The 13,326-nt window shown below is 47.8% G+C and overlaps 1 protein-coding gene and 1 long non-coding RNA gene across 2 annotated transcripts; one reads left to right on the top strand and one right to left on the bottom strand.

Annotated features, from left to right (window-relative positions):
• Window positions 1-1,273: 1,273 nt before the first annotated feature.
• lrrc4.2 (leucine rich repeat containing 4.2) lies at window positions 1,274-5,506 on the bottom strand. The gene is made up of 2 exons (XM_035424893.1): window positions 4,063-5,506; window positions 1,274-3,719 (listed from the first exon to the last, which is right to left on the bottom strand). Exons 1-2 carry the CDS (start codon window positions 4,114-4,116, stop codon window positions 1,719-1,721), a joined length of 2,055 nt encoding a protein of 684 aa, XP_035280784.1. The 5' UTR covers window positions 4,117-5,506; the 3' UTR covers window positions 1,274-1,718.
• Window positions 5,507-5,960: 454 nt separating this feature from the next.
• On the top strand, window positions 5,961-11,482 carry LOC118231246. The gene is made up of 3 exons (XR_004766026.1): window positions 5,961-6,276; window positions 10,055-10,165; window positions 10,846-11,482. It is a non-coding gene; the product is annotated as an uncharacterized LOC118231246 (long non-coding RNA).
• The last annotated feature ends 1,844 nt before the right edge of the window (window positions 11,483-13,326 follow it).

Raw genomic sequence — 13,326 nt, 5'->3', positions numbered from 1 at the left:
GCAAGTCCACACCAATGCAGTTTCCCCGTGACATATAGCCTTGCAAATGAGCCTAGCCTCTTATCGGTCTGAAGCAGTTAGCACTGTGAGCTGTTCCTGTCCTTCTCCCCATTACCGACCCACAAGGACAAAACGGTCCTCCGGTTACGTTTAAGCATATTTTCTCGCATGTATGAATTTGTATAGGGTATCTCAGTGGAGACATGGCAATGAGAAAGAACAGCTATCCCATAACTCCTGTCACTGCGCATTCCAGGAAAGGGAGACATAGAGGATGATGCATAGACGTACGGGTGACTCAAACATCAGTGCGCAGAATATTAATATGGAATTATTAACCTTCCACCCTTAACTGAATTGGATTCTATTTAGGTAATAACACGACTGCATTATCTTCTATTCTGGTTGCGACCATGTGACGTTAGTCACAGAAATAGGCACTCTTCAGGGTATAGTATTGGTACCTACATAAATTTACATTCGCTGTCTTATTTTAGAAACTGCATTAACTGCATTAGGTTCCAGCCTGAATATAATGCACAGCATTATTAACCTGCCTAGGAAAAAAAATGGAATTATGGAAAACTGGAACTGGAACTACAAATGAAATTCAAGACAAGTGAGATTTTCCAGAGGAAAAGAGACAAAGGATAAAATTAAAACCCTGGCAGGGATAATGCGGCCCCTTTGGTTCGAGGTGAACTCAGATTCAGCTGTGTTTTTTATTCCTCCAAAGACAAGCCGCTGCTCCTCTGTGCGCTCGGCGGACAGAGACGTGGAATCAGGCCACGCTTGTCAGGCCGTTCTGGGTCTGCGGCTTTTCCACCGAGAACATTTCCGCATCACTAAGGAAAAAACGGGGAAAAGGGAGAGGATCCAAGCAGTGGAGGTACATGTTTTGTTTTTTTTGTTTTTCCTGCCATGTCTTAATTGAAGCTGACTGTTTTTCACACGGTGAGAGAAACCGCAAAAAAAGCCTTCGTCCAGGACAAAAAAAAAAAAGAAAGAAAAGTGAATAAACCAACAGCCCTGAACCCTTTGGCACACGCGGGGTTAAATGACATCAGCAGAAATGTGTTGCAGTCGGAAGGCATTTGGCTGCTAACTTCAGCACAGCAGAGACTCTATCCGCACTCCTCCACATCTATCCCAGTTCTTCCAAAAAAAAATCCTTTATTGCGTTTATAACATTTGGCACAGTACAAATTCTGGGTGCTTTTTTTTTTTTTTTTTTTTTACAAGATAAACCAGTAAAGGTTGATTAGGGGCGGTGGGGGGGGCTTTTTCATTAATATTTTTAGAAAGAGTTCTCTGTAGAAATCGATATTCTCTGCGTCATCTAAAAATTACACAATGCCCGTTTTTTCAAACACGTTCTCCGTTCTTTCACAAAGTTATGACAGATTTTTTTTTTTAAACAACTCTCATTTTTTTAAATAGAAGTTACAAGTCAGAAAATAGTGTAGATTTCATTTTTCCCCCCATGTAATCTGCTTCTCGTAACCAGCCCATAGTACATTTATGTATTTATGCATTTTCATATATATAATGTACGGTGTGTATTTACGTATGTATTTACTTTAGGTAAGCATGTACACAAAAACAGTCTCAATTTTGCACTCTGTACAAAAGAAGCTGTGTGTGTGTGTATGTGTGTGCGTGTGTGTGAATGTGTGTGCGTGCATGTGTTTTTTTTTGCATTGTATTGCATGGTGTTCTCATATTTGTGTCTCCTGCACCCTGTCCTTGGTGTTAGTCTTTAAGCTGAAGGTGTCAGGGACAGTGGTGATTTCTCTGGGTCTGGATCGATGGAGCGAGTTGCACAGGCTGTACTCAGTCCAGGGTGAGGAACGCGCTGGTGTGTAGGTGCTATAGGTGGGTTTGAAGGTGCTGTTGTGCTCCCGGACAGCAGGGGGCAGCACCGCGCCCTCCCCGGGTATGCTGGCGGTGGCGGCGCCCGCCGAGGCCGGAGGGGGGATGTCCTCGTCCACCTGTATGATCTCTATGGTCCTGGCGGCCCCCACCGTGCTCCGCTGCTGGTGTCTCTTGCGCAGTTTGTAGAAGACGATCAGCATGATCGCGGCCAGCAGGGTCACCGCCACGAAGCAGCCGATGATGATCTTGGTCGTCTTCATCACCTCGTCGATGCTGTCGGGCAGCTTCCCCGTGCCCTTGGCCGTGGGGCCAGGGCTGGGGGCGGGGCCGGAGGGCGCGACGGGGGGTTGGGTGCTGTGGAGGAGGACGGTTGGCGTGGAGATAAAGGCGGGCTGAAAAACGGAGGGGGAGGCAGTCACCGCCGGCGAGTTGGGCGCTTTGGGCTTGACGGGGGCAGGGCCGGGGCGGCCGGGCTTGGCCGTGGGGCTCAGCGTCTCCACGGTGACGGTGGTGAAGTAGCTTAGGTTGGAGGTGTTGAGCTCTCCGCCGCTGACGTTCAGGTAGGCCGAGGCGTTGGAGCTGCCCGCGGCATTGGCCACCATGCAGATGTAGGTGCCCTTGTCGCCCGGCAGGACATTGGACAAGTTCAGAGTCCCGTCGCTCAGCACCACCATCCGCGGTTGGCTGGAACCGTGGGTCACGATGGTCCCGTTGGGCAGCAGCCACCGGACGGACCACATAGGGGACGTTCGACACCTGAGTTCCGCCTCCCGTTCCACCGAAATGTTCAGGTCCCTGGGGGCGTCGCTGATGAACGGGGCGGAGCAACGGTACCCGCTGGGCTCCACCTCCACCAGGTAGCGGCCGCGCATGTGGGCCGGGGTGTGGCAGCGGCCGCAGCAGGTGGAGTTGGAGGCGATGCGCTCCCGCACCCACCCGGCGAGCCACACGGCCTCGCAGTCGCAGCTCCAGGGGTTGTGGTGCAGGTGCAGTTCCGCCAGGTGCCTCAAGGGGGCAAAGAGGCCGTGTGGCAGGGCACTGAGGTTGTTGTGGGCCAGGTTGAGCTCCACCAGGGCCGTCAAGTCGTCGAAGGCGTTGCGCTCGATCAGCCTCACCTGCGCGTTCATTATCCAGAGTTTTTTCAGCGTTCGGAGGCCCCGGAACGACCGGGGTCTGATCACCGGGAAGTGGTTCTCCGACACCTCCAGCTCCTCCAGCGCCACCAGGGGGCCCAGCAGGGGAATCTCGCGCAGGTTGCACATCCTCAGGTTCAGGTACTTGAGGTTGTGGAGCCCCTCGAAGGCGCCATCCGAGATGTACTCCAGCTTCCTCAGCTCGCCCAGGTCCAGGCGCATGAGCGACGGCACGCGGTTGAAGGCGTAGAACGGGATGCTCTCCACCGGATTGTTCCGGAGCCACAGCTCGCGCAGCTTGGACAGGTACTCGAAGGCCCCGCTGGGGATGACCGTCAGCCGGTTGTCGAAGAGCTCCAGGGTGTTGAGGCTGGACAGGCCATTGAAGGCCCCCACCTCGATCTGCCGGATGGCGTTCCGGCCCAGCTGCAGAACCTCCAGGTGCCGCAGGTTCCGAAAGGTGTCGGCCTGGATCAGCTCGATGGAGTTCTCCATCAGGTTGAGGTGGCGGGCGTTGGGCGGTATCCCCGGCGGCACGCGGGTCAGTCCGCGGCGGGTGCACACCACCTTGCCGAGCTGGTTACTGCAGGAGCAGACGGCGGGACAGGTGTGCGGCACGGCGGCCGACGAGGCGGCGCACAGACTCCACGCTCGCACCATCAGGTAGACCACAAAAAGCAGGGCGGCGTTCCAGGTACGGGACACAGTTACCTGCCACAGGAGACTCATGATGTGGCACGGTCATTATTCAACATCACCTGGGGATTCGCCCTGGGGGGGGCTCAGAGCTGGGGAGGGAGGGACTCGCGGAGAACCGGCCCTACCCTGGGTTAAGCAGAACTCTGGATCTTTCTTCCATCGACGGAGAGAGAGAGGGAGAGAGGGGGAGAGTGAGGGAGAGAGAGAGAAGGGGGGAGAGCGAGGAAGAGAGAGAGAGAAGGAGAGAGAGAGTGGGAGAGAGAATGAAGGAGAGAGAAAGAGAAGGAGAAGGAAAGAGGGCGAGGAAAACGGAGGGGAAAAATAGAGTTTTGAATCAGTGGAAAGGAACACCTACCTCTCGAGTTCTGAGAAGTCCTTTTTTGTTTGTTTTTTCTTGTAAATCGCACATAAAAGCGGGTGTAAATTTTAATTCACATCCATTATCCAGGAAAGGGATCAGTCAATCAGGCTTTATTTATCCTGTCTCTGTTTCGCAGTAAAAGTAAAGTCAATCCCGCAAAATGGTTCCTGGTTAATCCAGAGAGCGCGTTGAGGGAGAGACAGGGGACGACAGCAGCGAAGCGGGCTGGCTAACGAGGAAAGGCCCAGCGAGCGGAGCAGGTGCGTGTGTCGGCGCTGCCAGGAACGCATGCCGCGTCCCGCACTGCAGCCAAGCGGCCCTGGCTACCGCCACCAGCGCCGCTGGATTCCACAGAAATCCTTTTGCCAAACTCCATCTCCGTAGCAAGGGGGGCACATCGAGAGAAGGGAAAAAAAAAAAAACCAAGGCAAGGTAGAGGTGTCGTTCCAATTTCTCTTTTCTCCTTTCGATCTGTAAACTGAAGCAGCCCCCCCACCAGCACTCTCCCCCCTCCTCACTTTAATGTCAGACAACCCCCCCCCGCGCGCTCCAACAACACGACTACCCGGCCCACCCCCCCTCTGCCCTCAGTCACTTCGCCAGTTGATTTGCCATGCCTGTCCAAATGAGGAAGGAATTACTGCTAAAACACACAGTGCGCAGTCCTTAGATTTTTCTCCTTTTACAAACTATCTTAGCAACTGCATAGTTGGCAGCAATTCTTCAGTGCGGGGGGGAGGAGGCAGAAAGAGGTTGGGGGGGGGAGCGTGGTGATGTGAGATGGGGTTTTTTTTTTTCCAGAGAGTGCTCTCCAGCTCCGTTCAAATCCGGAAGAGGAGAGGGGGGGGGAAAAAGAGGAAAAAAACCCAAGTCCTTCTTCAGGGGACACGGCACCGTCAGTTATTGAAAAGTATCTCCCCCCTCTTCCAGGAGCGCGTCGGTGTGTCAGCTTGCAGGGGACAGAGAGAGCGGAAAAGAGAGAAGTGCGCCCCAATCTCAGCCTCCCGCGGCGTACCCCCTTTGTCTTCAGGTGCTGAGATGTAGCTGTTAGCCTTTTGTCGCCGTCAAACATCCATCCGGAGGGTAGGACTGCAGCAGATGTCCGAAAGGGGTAATTGAACCAAGGAGCAGAGAGAGAGAGAGAGAGAGAGAGAGAGAGAGAGAGAGAAAGAGAGAGAGACTGAGAGGGAGAAAGAGAGAGGAGAGAGGGAGGGAGGGAGGGAGGGAGAGATAGAGAGAGAGAGAGGGAGAGGGAGGGGAAATTTTTTAACCCTCCCTCCCCGCGCTCGCGCGCTTAGCGTCCGTAGCGTTTGCGGGTGGCAGAGCCGGTCGGCGCTCTCGCTGCTGCTCCTGCCCTTCAGTGGGAACGTGACCGTGCAGCTGCTGCATCCTCTTCGAAGGAGCGCGTCGGTTTGATGCAGCGTTTCTGCTGCCTTAACATATCCTCCCCCTCCGCTCTCTCCCGCCCTCCCTTTCCCTCTCCCTCCCTCCCTCCCTCCCTCCCTCCCGCTCTCTTTCTCACACTCTCTCTCTCTCTCTCCCTTCGTTCCCTCTAGGGGTTAATGCCGAACACTTGCAGATAGGTTGCCTTGATTTGCTCTTTTTCCTGGTGGAGGGGAGGAGGGGGGGGGAGGGGGGGGATGGACTGAATGGGGGTCTGTCAGCCCCAAGAGCCTCACTCTCTCCCAGCTGAGGGAGGCAGTGGGTGGAGGGGGCACCGCGCAGGCTGGTGTGTGTGTGTGTGTGTGTGTGTGTGTGTGTGTGTTTGTGTGAGAGAGAGGGAGAGAGAGGGAAAAATATAGAGGGAAAAAGAGATTCTGTGTGTGTGTGTGTGCGTGTGTTTGTTTGTGTGAGAGAAAATGTGTGTATATATATGTACAGTGATCTTGGAAGAGAAAGGGAGAAAGAGATTGTGTGTGTGAGGGAGAGAGAGAGAGAGATTAAACGTGTGTATATTTGTGCAGTGATCTTGGTGGAATGTGTATTTCTGTGTGTGTGTTTATGCAGGTGATCTCTGTGGTGTGTATCATCTCAGCAATAGTGATATTTCCCTTTGCCACTCCATCCCCCCTGTGGGAATAAGCCACAGTTTCTCTTACACAAGGAGAGGTGCGGAAATGAGGAGGAGGAAGAGAGACATGAGGAAGAGCCTTAGAGGAATGAGGAGGCGAGGCAACAGGAGGAAGAGCGGAGAGACAATATTTGCAGGTGAGACGGGTGTTGGTGAGATGGCGGTGTGTGTAGTGTTGTGGTGACTCTTCTGAGGAGGAAGTTGTGCCGTAAATCAATGGGCAGAATCGGGGTGTCCGAGCTGGTTGGGCTCATATGAATGCAGGGCCCACTGGGCCCCTCGGTCTGCGCTTAGCAACCACCTGCAGCAGCCTTGCAATCTTCCACCCCATGTGCTGTGTTGGACTGCATGTGCGGGAACACAGAATAATAAAGCATTCCATGATCCCACACTGTCTAGTGGTGAGCTTCAATTCTGTAATATTTTCTTTTTTAAAAGATAAAAGGAAAATGTTTGTTTTTCAATGAGGCATACTTTTTTATGTCCAAAAACAAGGTTAACATTGTAAACGTAGCATTTTCCACTAAGCCACATTTTAATGCTGATGGTGCTGAATTTTAAATTATTAAAAAAGGAAAAGAAATTGGCTCTGATGGAGCATTACTGTCAGAACTGGTCCCCTGACAGTAAAACTACAAAGACAACTAGAAAGAATGCACTCAGTAGAATGCAGAGCTCCACCAAGGCACAACAATCTCCCCTGGCATGAGTGTGCACAACAAATATATTGGCAATCCAGTCTTTTTACTTTTCGAGATAGGCTTCGTCTGATGGTGGCGCTAGACGAAAGGGCATGGGGTCACCAAAATCAATTGATTTCTTCCTCTTTGGAACATGAATGTACATTGGAAATTTCATGGCAGTCCAGCCTTTACTTTTCCAGAAATGTCTGTCACAGACAGACAGACAGACAGACAAACGGACCAATTGACGTCATTATATAACCTTGGTGGAGGTAAAACTAATGACCTCCCCAGCAAAGGCCAGATTGTTCCAGAAAAGAGGGCTATAGAACAGTCAGTGCGTCCGGGCAATTCACAATGCGTGTTAAGAGAGACTTTTTGCTAGAGTACAATATCTAATTCAGGTTTGCAAAAAATGATTGCAAACAAACACTGACCTTGAGATGCTGTCTGTGTTCCTCTTGCATTTCACAATGTGGAAAATATCACATCAGAAAGAGCAGGGGAGCTGTGAGTTTCTGTCGTTTGACACGTGGGAAGGATCTGCGAACGCAAAAGAAGGAAAAATAATAATAATCACAGCCCACATTGTGATAAACCCAAGAGCGGTAAGTGTGTCTGCAGAGACACAAGGCTTCTGGGCTCTCAGTGGAAAATCTGTCTTATCTTAATATTTGTGGGCCAGAACCTTCATTAAGTATAATGTGTGTGTGTGTGTGTGTGTGTGTGTGTGTGTGTGTTACACACATTCTGTATGTATGTGTGTGGTATGTGAATGCCCATAAGGGAGAGTGAGACCATGTATGTTGTGCATGTGTGGGTAAGAATATACACACATATAGAGGTATTTGTGTCTGTGTGTGTGTGTGTGTGTGTGTAAACACCAACACATTGCAGGCTTATCATTTTATCTACTGTGTAGTCATCATTTTGCCTACTGTGTAGTATACACATGCTGTGTGTATGTGTGTGTGTGTGTGTGTGTGTATACTTAGTATCTGGGGACAAATTCTCTAAACAGGCCCCGACACTCTCAGTCACCCTTTCCGGTATTATCCGTATGTAAATCCTGCCTTTATACACGGCTAGGCTATTGCCACTGCACTATTAGCATTCTATAAACGTGTGGTTTCATCACTGCTCCGTTGCCGTGCCAACAGAGAGCTCTAAAATGGGACCTGATGTTTCATGAGGAAATGGTCATTCTGGATATGAGATCCTCTAAATCACTCAGTGACTTTTCACTGATGCAGCAGCGCGATTGGATCAAGAGTTCAGGCCGTTGCTTTGGGGAACTGGGTGGAAAGGGAAAAAAACTTGGCTTTGCTGGTGCTCTGCTTCCTGTCTCAGTGGGAAGCACCTTATTAATTGTCAACCAAATTAATTAACTGGCAACATAACAAGCTCAACAAGAAGGCAGATGTTAGACATTCACTGTAAATGTAAGTTGTCTGTGGACGGTCGGTGAGTAGCATTTCAGCTTTTCAAAGTGTGACACTGCTTCAGATCAAACATTTCTTTATCTTTCAGTCGCAGCTAATTGATAGCTATAGGGTCTCAATAACAGCATGACACATATTGCATGCTGGGACATGTGTCTAGTCCTCCAGCCAGTCAGTGGCAGTGCAGGCATGTGGGTGATTAAAAAATAAAAATAATAAAAGTTCTGCATTCCAGGTTCCATTTATTCCAGTGTTCCACTTCTCATGATTCCTTCATGTGGATTGGACACTTTGTATTAGACAAAAGACTACACCATACACATGTAGCTTAGACTAGAGCCTTGCATTGGGTGGGATGTCCAGGGGTACTTGAGGATAATGGCTGGCGGGTGGATGGAACCCTATGACACTCGCAGTTCAGTTTGCAGGTAGAAAGATGACTGGCACGGGTCCATTAGAATTATGTAATATTTTAAAAAATCCTACTGAGCTCTGAGTTTTTCTGCTGTTTTAAAATTATTTTTCTCTATGTGATTTTGGGGTGCTAGGGGGTGACAACACAGTTTATTGAAAGTGTGTGTGTGTGTGTGTTGGTGGTGGTTGGGCGAAGCAGTACACTCTTTTAGCCAAATGGTCAAACAACACTAAACAAAATTAATTTCCACAAGCATACGGCACTGTTGATTTCTTTTGTACTGTTTTTAGTGTCCATGTTATTATGTAATTTGTTTTTGTTTGCCAAATGCAGTCTGCTCAGGAAATAAATTCACATGTGAGAAATTGCCTAGCTTGTTGGTCAAACCTCTGCCTCAGTCAATATTAAAATACTCATTTTTTATGGCATGGCATTGCTCACTGCATACAGTCTCAGAAAAATATTTCAGTAACACTTTCCATGAAGCAAAACATACATATGTAATGCGTTGTGGCTGTATTTATAGTGCCTTGTGCCTCATAACAACTCTTGGGCAATTTAAACAGCCTTTAAAATGTTTTATGAATCATTGCTATGTTATAGACCAGGGGCTATAACATTTTATACCACTGCTTGCTAGCGAACTATGTTACTATGTAGATTACGTATATTCAGTGCGCTCCAAATGTATTGGAACAGTGAGTGAAGTTTGTTATTTTTGCTATATGTTTCAGGCATATGTGGATGTGGACATGAGATAAATATGAGACAAAAGTATATAAGATCTGGTTTTATCTCTTTGTTATTTACATGTACCTATGTTTTACCGTTTTACAGTAACAGTTTTTGTGTTGAGTCCCCCATTTTTATACATAGTATATATATATATATATATATATATATGTATATATATATATATATATATATATATATATACACTCACCGGCCACTACATTAGGTACACCTGTTCAACCACTCGTTAATATATCTAATAAAAATATATAATCAGCCAATCACGTGGCAGCAACTCAGTGCATTTAGGCATGTAGACATGGTCAAGATGATCTGCTGAAGTTCAAACCAAGCATCAGTATGGGGAAGAATGGTGATTTAAGTGACTTTGAACGTGGCATGGTTGTTGGTGCCAGACGGGCTGGTTTGAGTATTTCAGAAACTGCTGATCTACTGGGATTTTCACGCACAACCATCTCTAGGGTTTACAGAGAATGGTCAGAAAAAGAGAAAATATCCAGTGAGCGGCAGTTCTCTGGGAGAAAATGCCTTGTTGATGGCAGAGGTCAGAGGAGAATGGCCAATCTGGTTCGAGCTGAAAGAAAGGCAACAGTAACTCAAATAGCCACTCGTTACAACCGAGGTATGCAGAAGAGCATCTCTGAACACACAACACGTCGAACCCTGAAGCAGACGGGCTACAGTAGCAGAAGACCACACCGGGTGCCACTCCTGTCACCTAGTGAAGTGGCCGGTGAGTGAATATATATATATATATATATATATATATATATATATATACATATATGTGTGTGTGTGTGTGTGTGTGTGGAGTCAGAAGGTGAAACCATTTTACTGAATCTTCACTGTCCCCACATATTGGAGGTTCCCCCGAGATAGGATTTTGAGCAAACTTCAAATATTAATTGTACTATCTCATTTAAGATTACATTTTTAAATTGAATTAAGTTACAGAGATGGAACAGTTGCAAAAGTGAGAAATGTGGGAGGTGTCAGCCTATGCTACTGATTCCAAATTTAAAGAGAAAATTTGCATAGAGTGTGTTGCTTTTGAGGGAAGGCTGGAGGAATTATGTGAGCGCTATCCAGTCCTCATGGAACTACTAGAGTTCATAAATGACCTCAAACAGGACACAGTTTGGAATTCTGTCCTCTGTTGCCATGGGGTGTAATTCACCTAGTAGCCCAATGTTTGCATGCATTTTTGCCGTGAGCTTGATGAATTACACACACCCCCGTTGCCATGTACTCGACTGCATGCAAGGGCAAACGTGGAGAGACCAGGACAGTCCTCTTTCTCCCCATGGGATTCTGACATGAAAATACCACTATGGCTGTTTTTTCCAGGACATTGTCAATGCCGTAAAGAAGGCCTATAGACTAGTCAAAAGTCTGTTACTGTATCTCTCCCAGGTTCCCTTTGATGCTCATCCCCTGGTGGACAACACCCAGCCAGGAGAAACCTGTGTGCCCCAGGAGGCGGAGTCAACCCCTGTCACTCACTCCACCCACACCAAGGACACTGCCCTAACCCCCTGGGGACATCCCTGCTTCCCTGGCTGAACCCTGGGAATCTCTGATGGCTGTGCAGGCAGAAGTGGGCATGGCTATAAAGTCCTGTACAGAGAGTATGGCAAGTCCCACTGTCATAGCTCCAGCGACACAGGAGTGGAGGGATTTATTGCCATCTGCACTCCTCTGTGCAGTGACATTGGAATGGACAGCGGGAACTCAAAGGAGTTGATGGGCCGGGATATTTCTACGGACACTACCCCTGACAACGCTATTCTTCATTTTGTGTCTGAGAGGTGGCATAGCAAAGATCTGGCAGAGAGCGGGCTCTCAAGGAAATCTCAGCCCCCTGTCGGAACTTCAAAGGGGTCCCACTTGAGATAAAAGAGGAAACCAACCCATGGCTGTTTTATGAGCCCTGGCATCCTCACTCTCCTAGCCAGTGGTTTTTCTAACCCTCCAAAGCAAGGTAAAGAGAGCATGGATGCAGCCCCGGCTTCCCATACTCTGACCTCCCGACCTCCCAGTCATCATACCCCAAAACTTAAAGGCTGGCCCAGTTTATCTATCTAAACCTGTTATTGGGAAATGAAAATGAATCTGAATGTTGAAATGTATTTGTCAAAATTAAAAATAATTCTGTCAGAACTTGCAGAATTGACTGTAAGCTACACTATCCTGTGCGCACACAAATTTAACTTAGCTCTTCGCTCTGTGTGTTCCGCTTCAAATAAATATAGTTGGTCATCAAAGTGAAGAGGCTTGATACCATTCTCGTAATAGTCTGATGAATACTTAGCAAGTGCAACATATTCAGAATTTGGATTTTCAACATTATCTTATAAAGGTAATCCACTTTACAGGTCAAACACGTTGACTCTATTTGCATCGTTTGAGGAGCTCACTAGAGAAATCGACTCTTCTGCAGCAACTGCGTCATTCTGTCCAGACTAAAGTGGTCATAGGTTTGAGTGTGTGAGTGAATGGTGTGTTTCCCCTGCGATAGATTGGTGACCTGTCCAGGGTGTATTCCTGCCTCTCGCCCAATGCATGCTGGGAATTTGGCTCCAGCACCCCCCCGCGACCCTGACCAGGATAAGTGGGTATAGATAATGGATGGATTTTTTTTTTTACCTGTTGCTTTAAAAATAATTTTAAAATCGAAATTGGAATCAGGTGTTTTGGTCATGAAAATTCATGATCGGTGCACCCCTACTGTTTATGTATACCTGTGGACGTGTCTGCCCTGTTTGTGTTGATATTATTTTGACTGCCAAGCCTGTGGACTGAAAACCCAGTTTAGGTAATTGCCCTGTGGACTGACATCAATTACCACATGCAGTGCCCCTTTTCAAATGTTGCTGAGAATGGAAAAGCCGGTCTTCAAATCCCGCAGTTCTCTCCTGCCGTCCCCTAAATGGCCCCCACAGATGAGAGTGCTATTTCATCTGGGACCGGCCCCACCTGAGTGAACCCCGGCTACGCAGGGCATTCTGGGAGTTTGGCGCCTCCACACTCCAAGAGATTTCTTAGCGCCTCGCTACATCTGGTCCCCTGGCTTCTGTCACCGGAGACAGAGCCCCCACACGCTATGCAGGATTTGGTTAGGGACACTGTTGGCAATGAGCTGCCTTTCCATTCACATAATTGCAACATTAGCAGGGACAAAGCACTGCATGTTATACAAGGAAGTCCGGGGAACCTCTTTTCCATTGCCAATCCAGACACCCTGACACGGCAGAAGGAAGAGACTGGCACCAGGGTGTCACAGCGGCATAGAAGTATGTCTAGGAGAGACATTTTATGTCTCCGCACCACGCCTTATTATTGTGGGACTTAAATCAGTGACTTCATATATTTTTTCTGGCCAGCAGGTCACAGTGGGACTGTTCAAATCTAACATGGACTAGATATTCTAAAAATGGTTGGTGAATTGTTGTTACCAATTAACCCCATCACACATGTTAAAATGTGTGGTTTTGTTCTAGCAATGTCCTGATTTTTATACCATGGTTTTCTTTTTGTTTTTTTTTTTGTGGTGATGGGAAAAAAGCGTATAGCAGGTGCATTCATTTTTTCTTCCAAGAGAGGGAATGTTGCATATCTAGTTTTTCGTTTATCACCTTGAGTATTTTCAATCGATGATTTTAATTAAATGTCACAGATTGCATTCAAACTTTAAAAGGAAGATGATTATTTTAAAGGGCATTGCTTAGTCATCTGGGTGTCAGAGTCCATGATTTGGGTGTCCTGTGTTTTCAAGTAATAAAGTAATAATCTTACAAAGGAGAGACAACTCCAGACACAACAGATTTGTATACAGATGACCTTCGGGTAACCCTAACTGCCCAAGGATTTGATGTTTAAGGAGGGGAAGGGAGA

This window comes from Anguilla anguilla, chromosome 7 (assembly GCF_013347855.1).
Source record: "Anguilla anguilla isolate fAngAng1 chromosome 7, fAngAng1.pri, whole genome shotgun sequence".
Taxonomy (NCBI): Eukaryota; Metazoa; Chordata; class Actinopteri; order Anguilliformes; family Anguillidae; genus Anguilla; species Anguilla anguilla.
The sequence above is the reverse complement of the archived record's forward strand: the minus strand, read 5'-3'. Positions and strand labels throughout refer to the sequence as shown.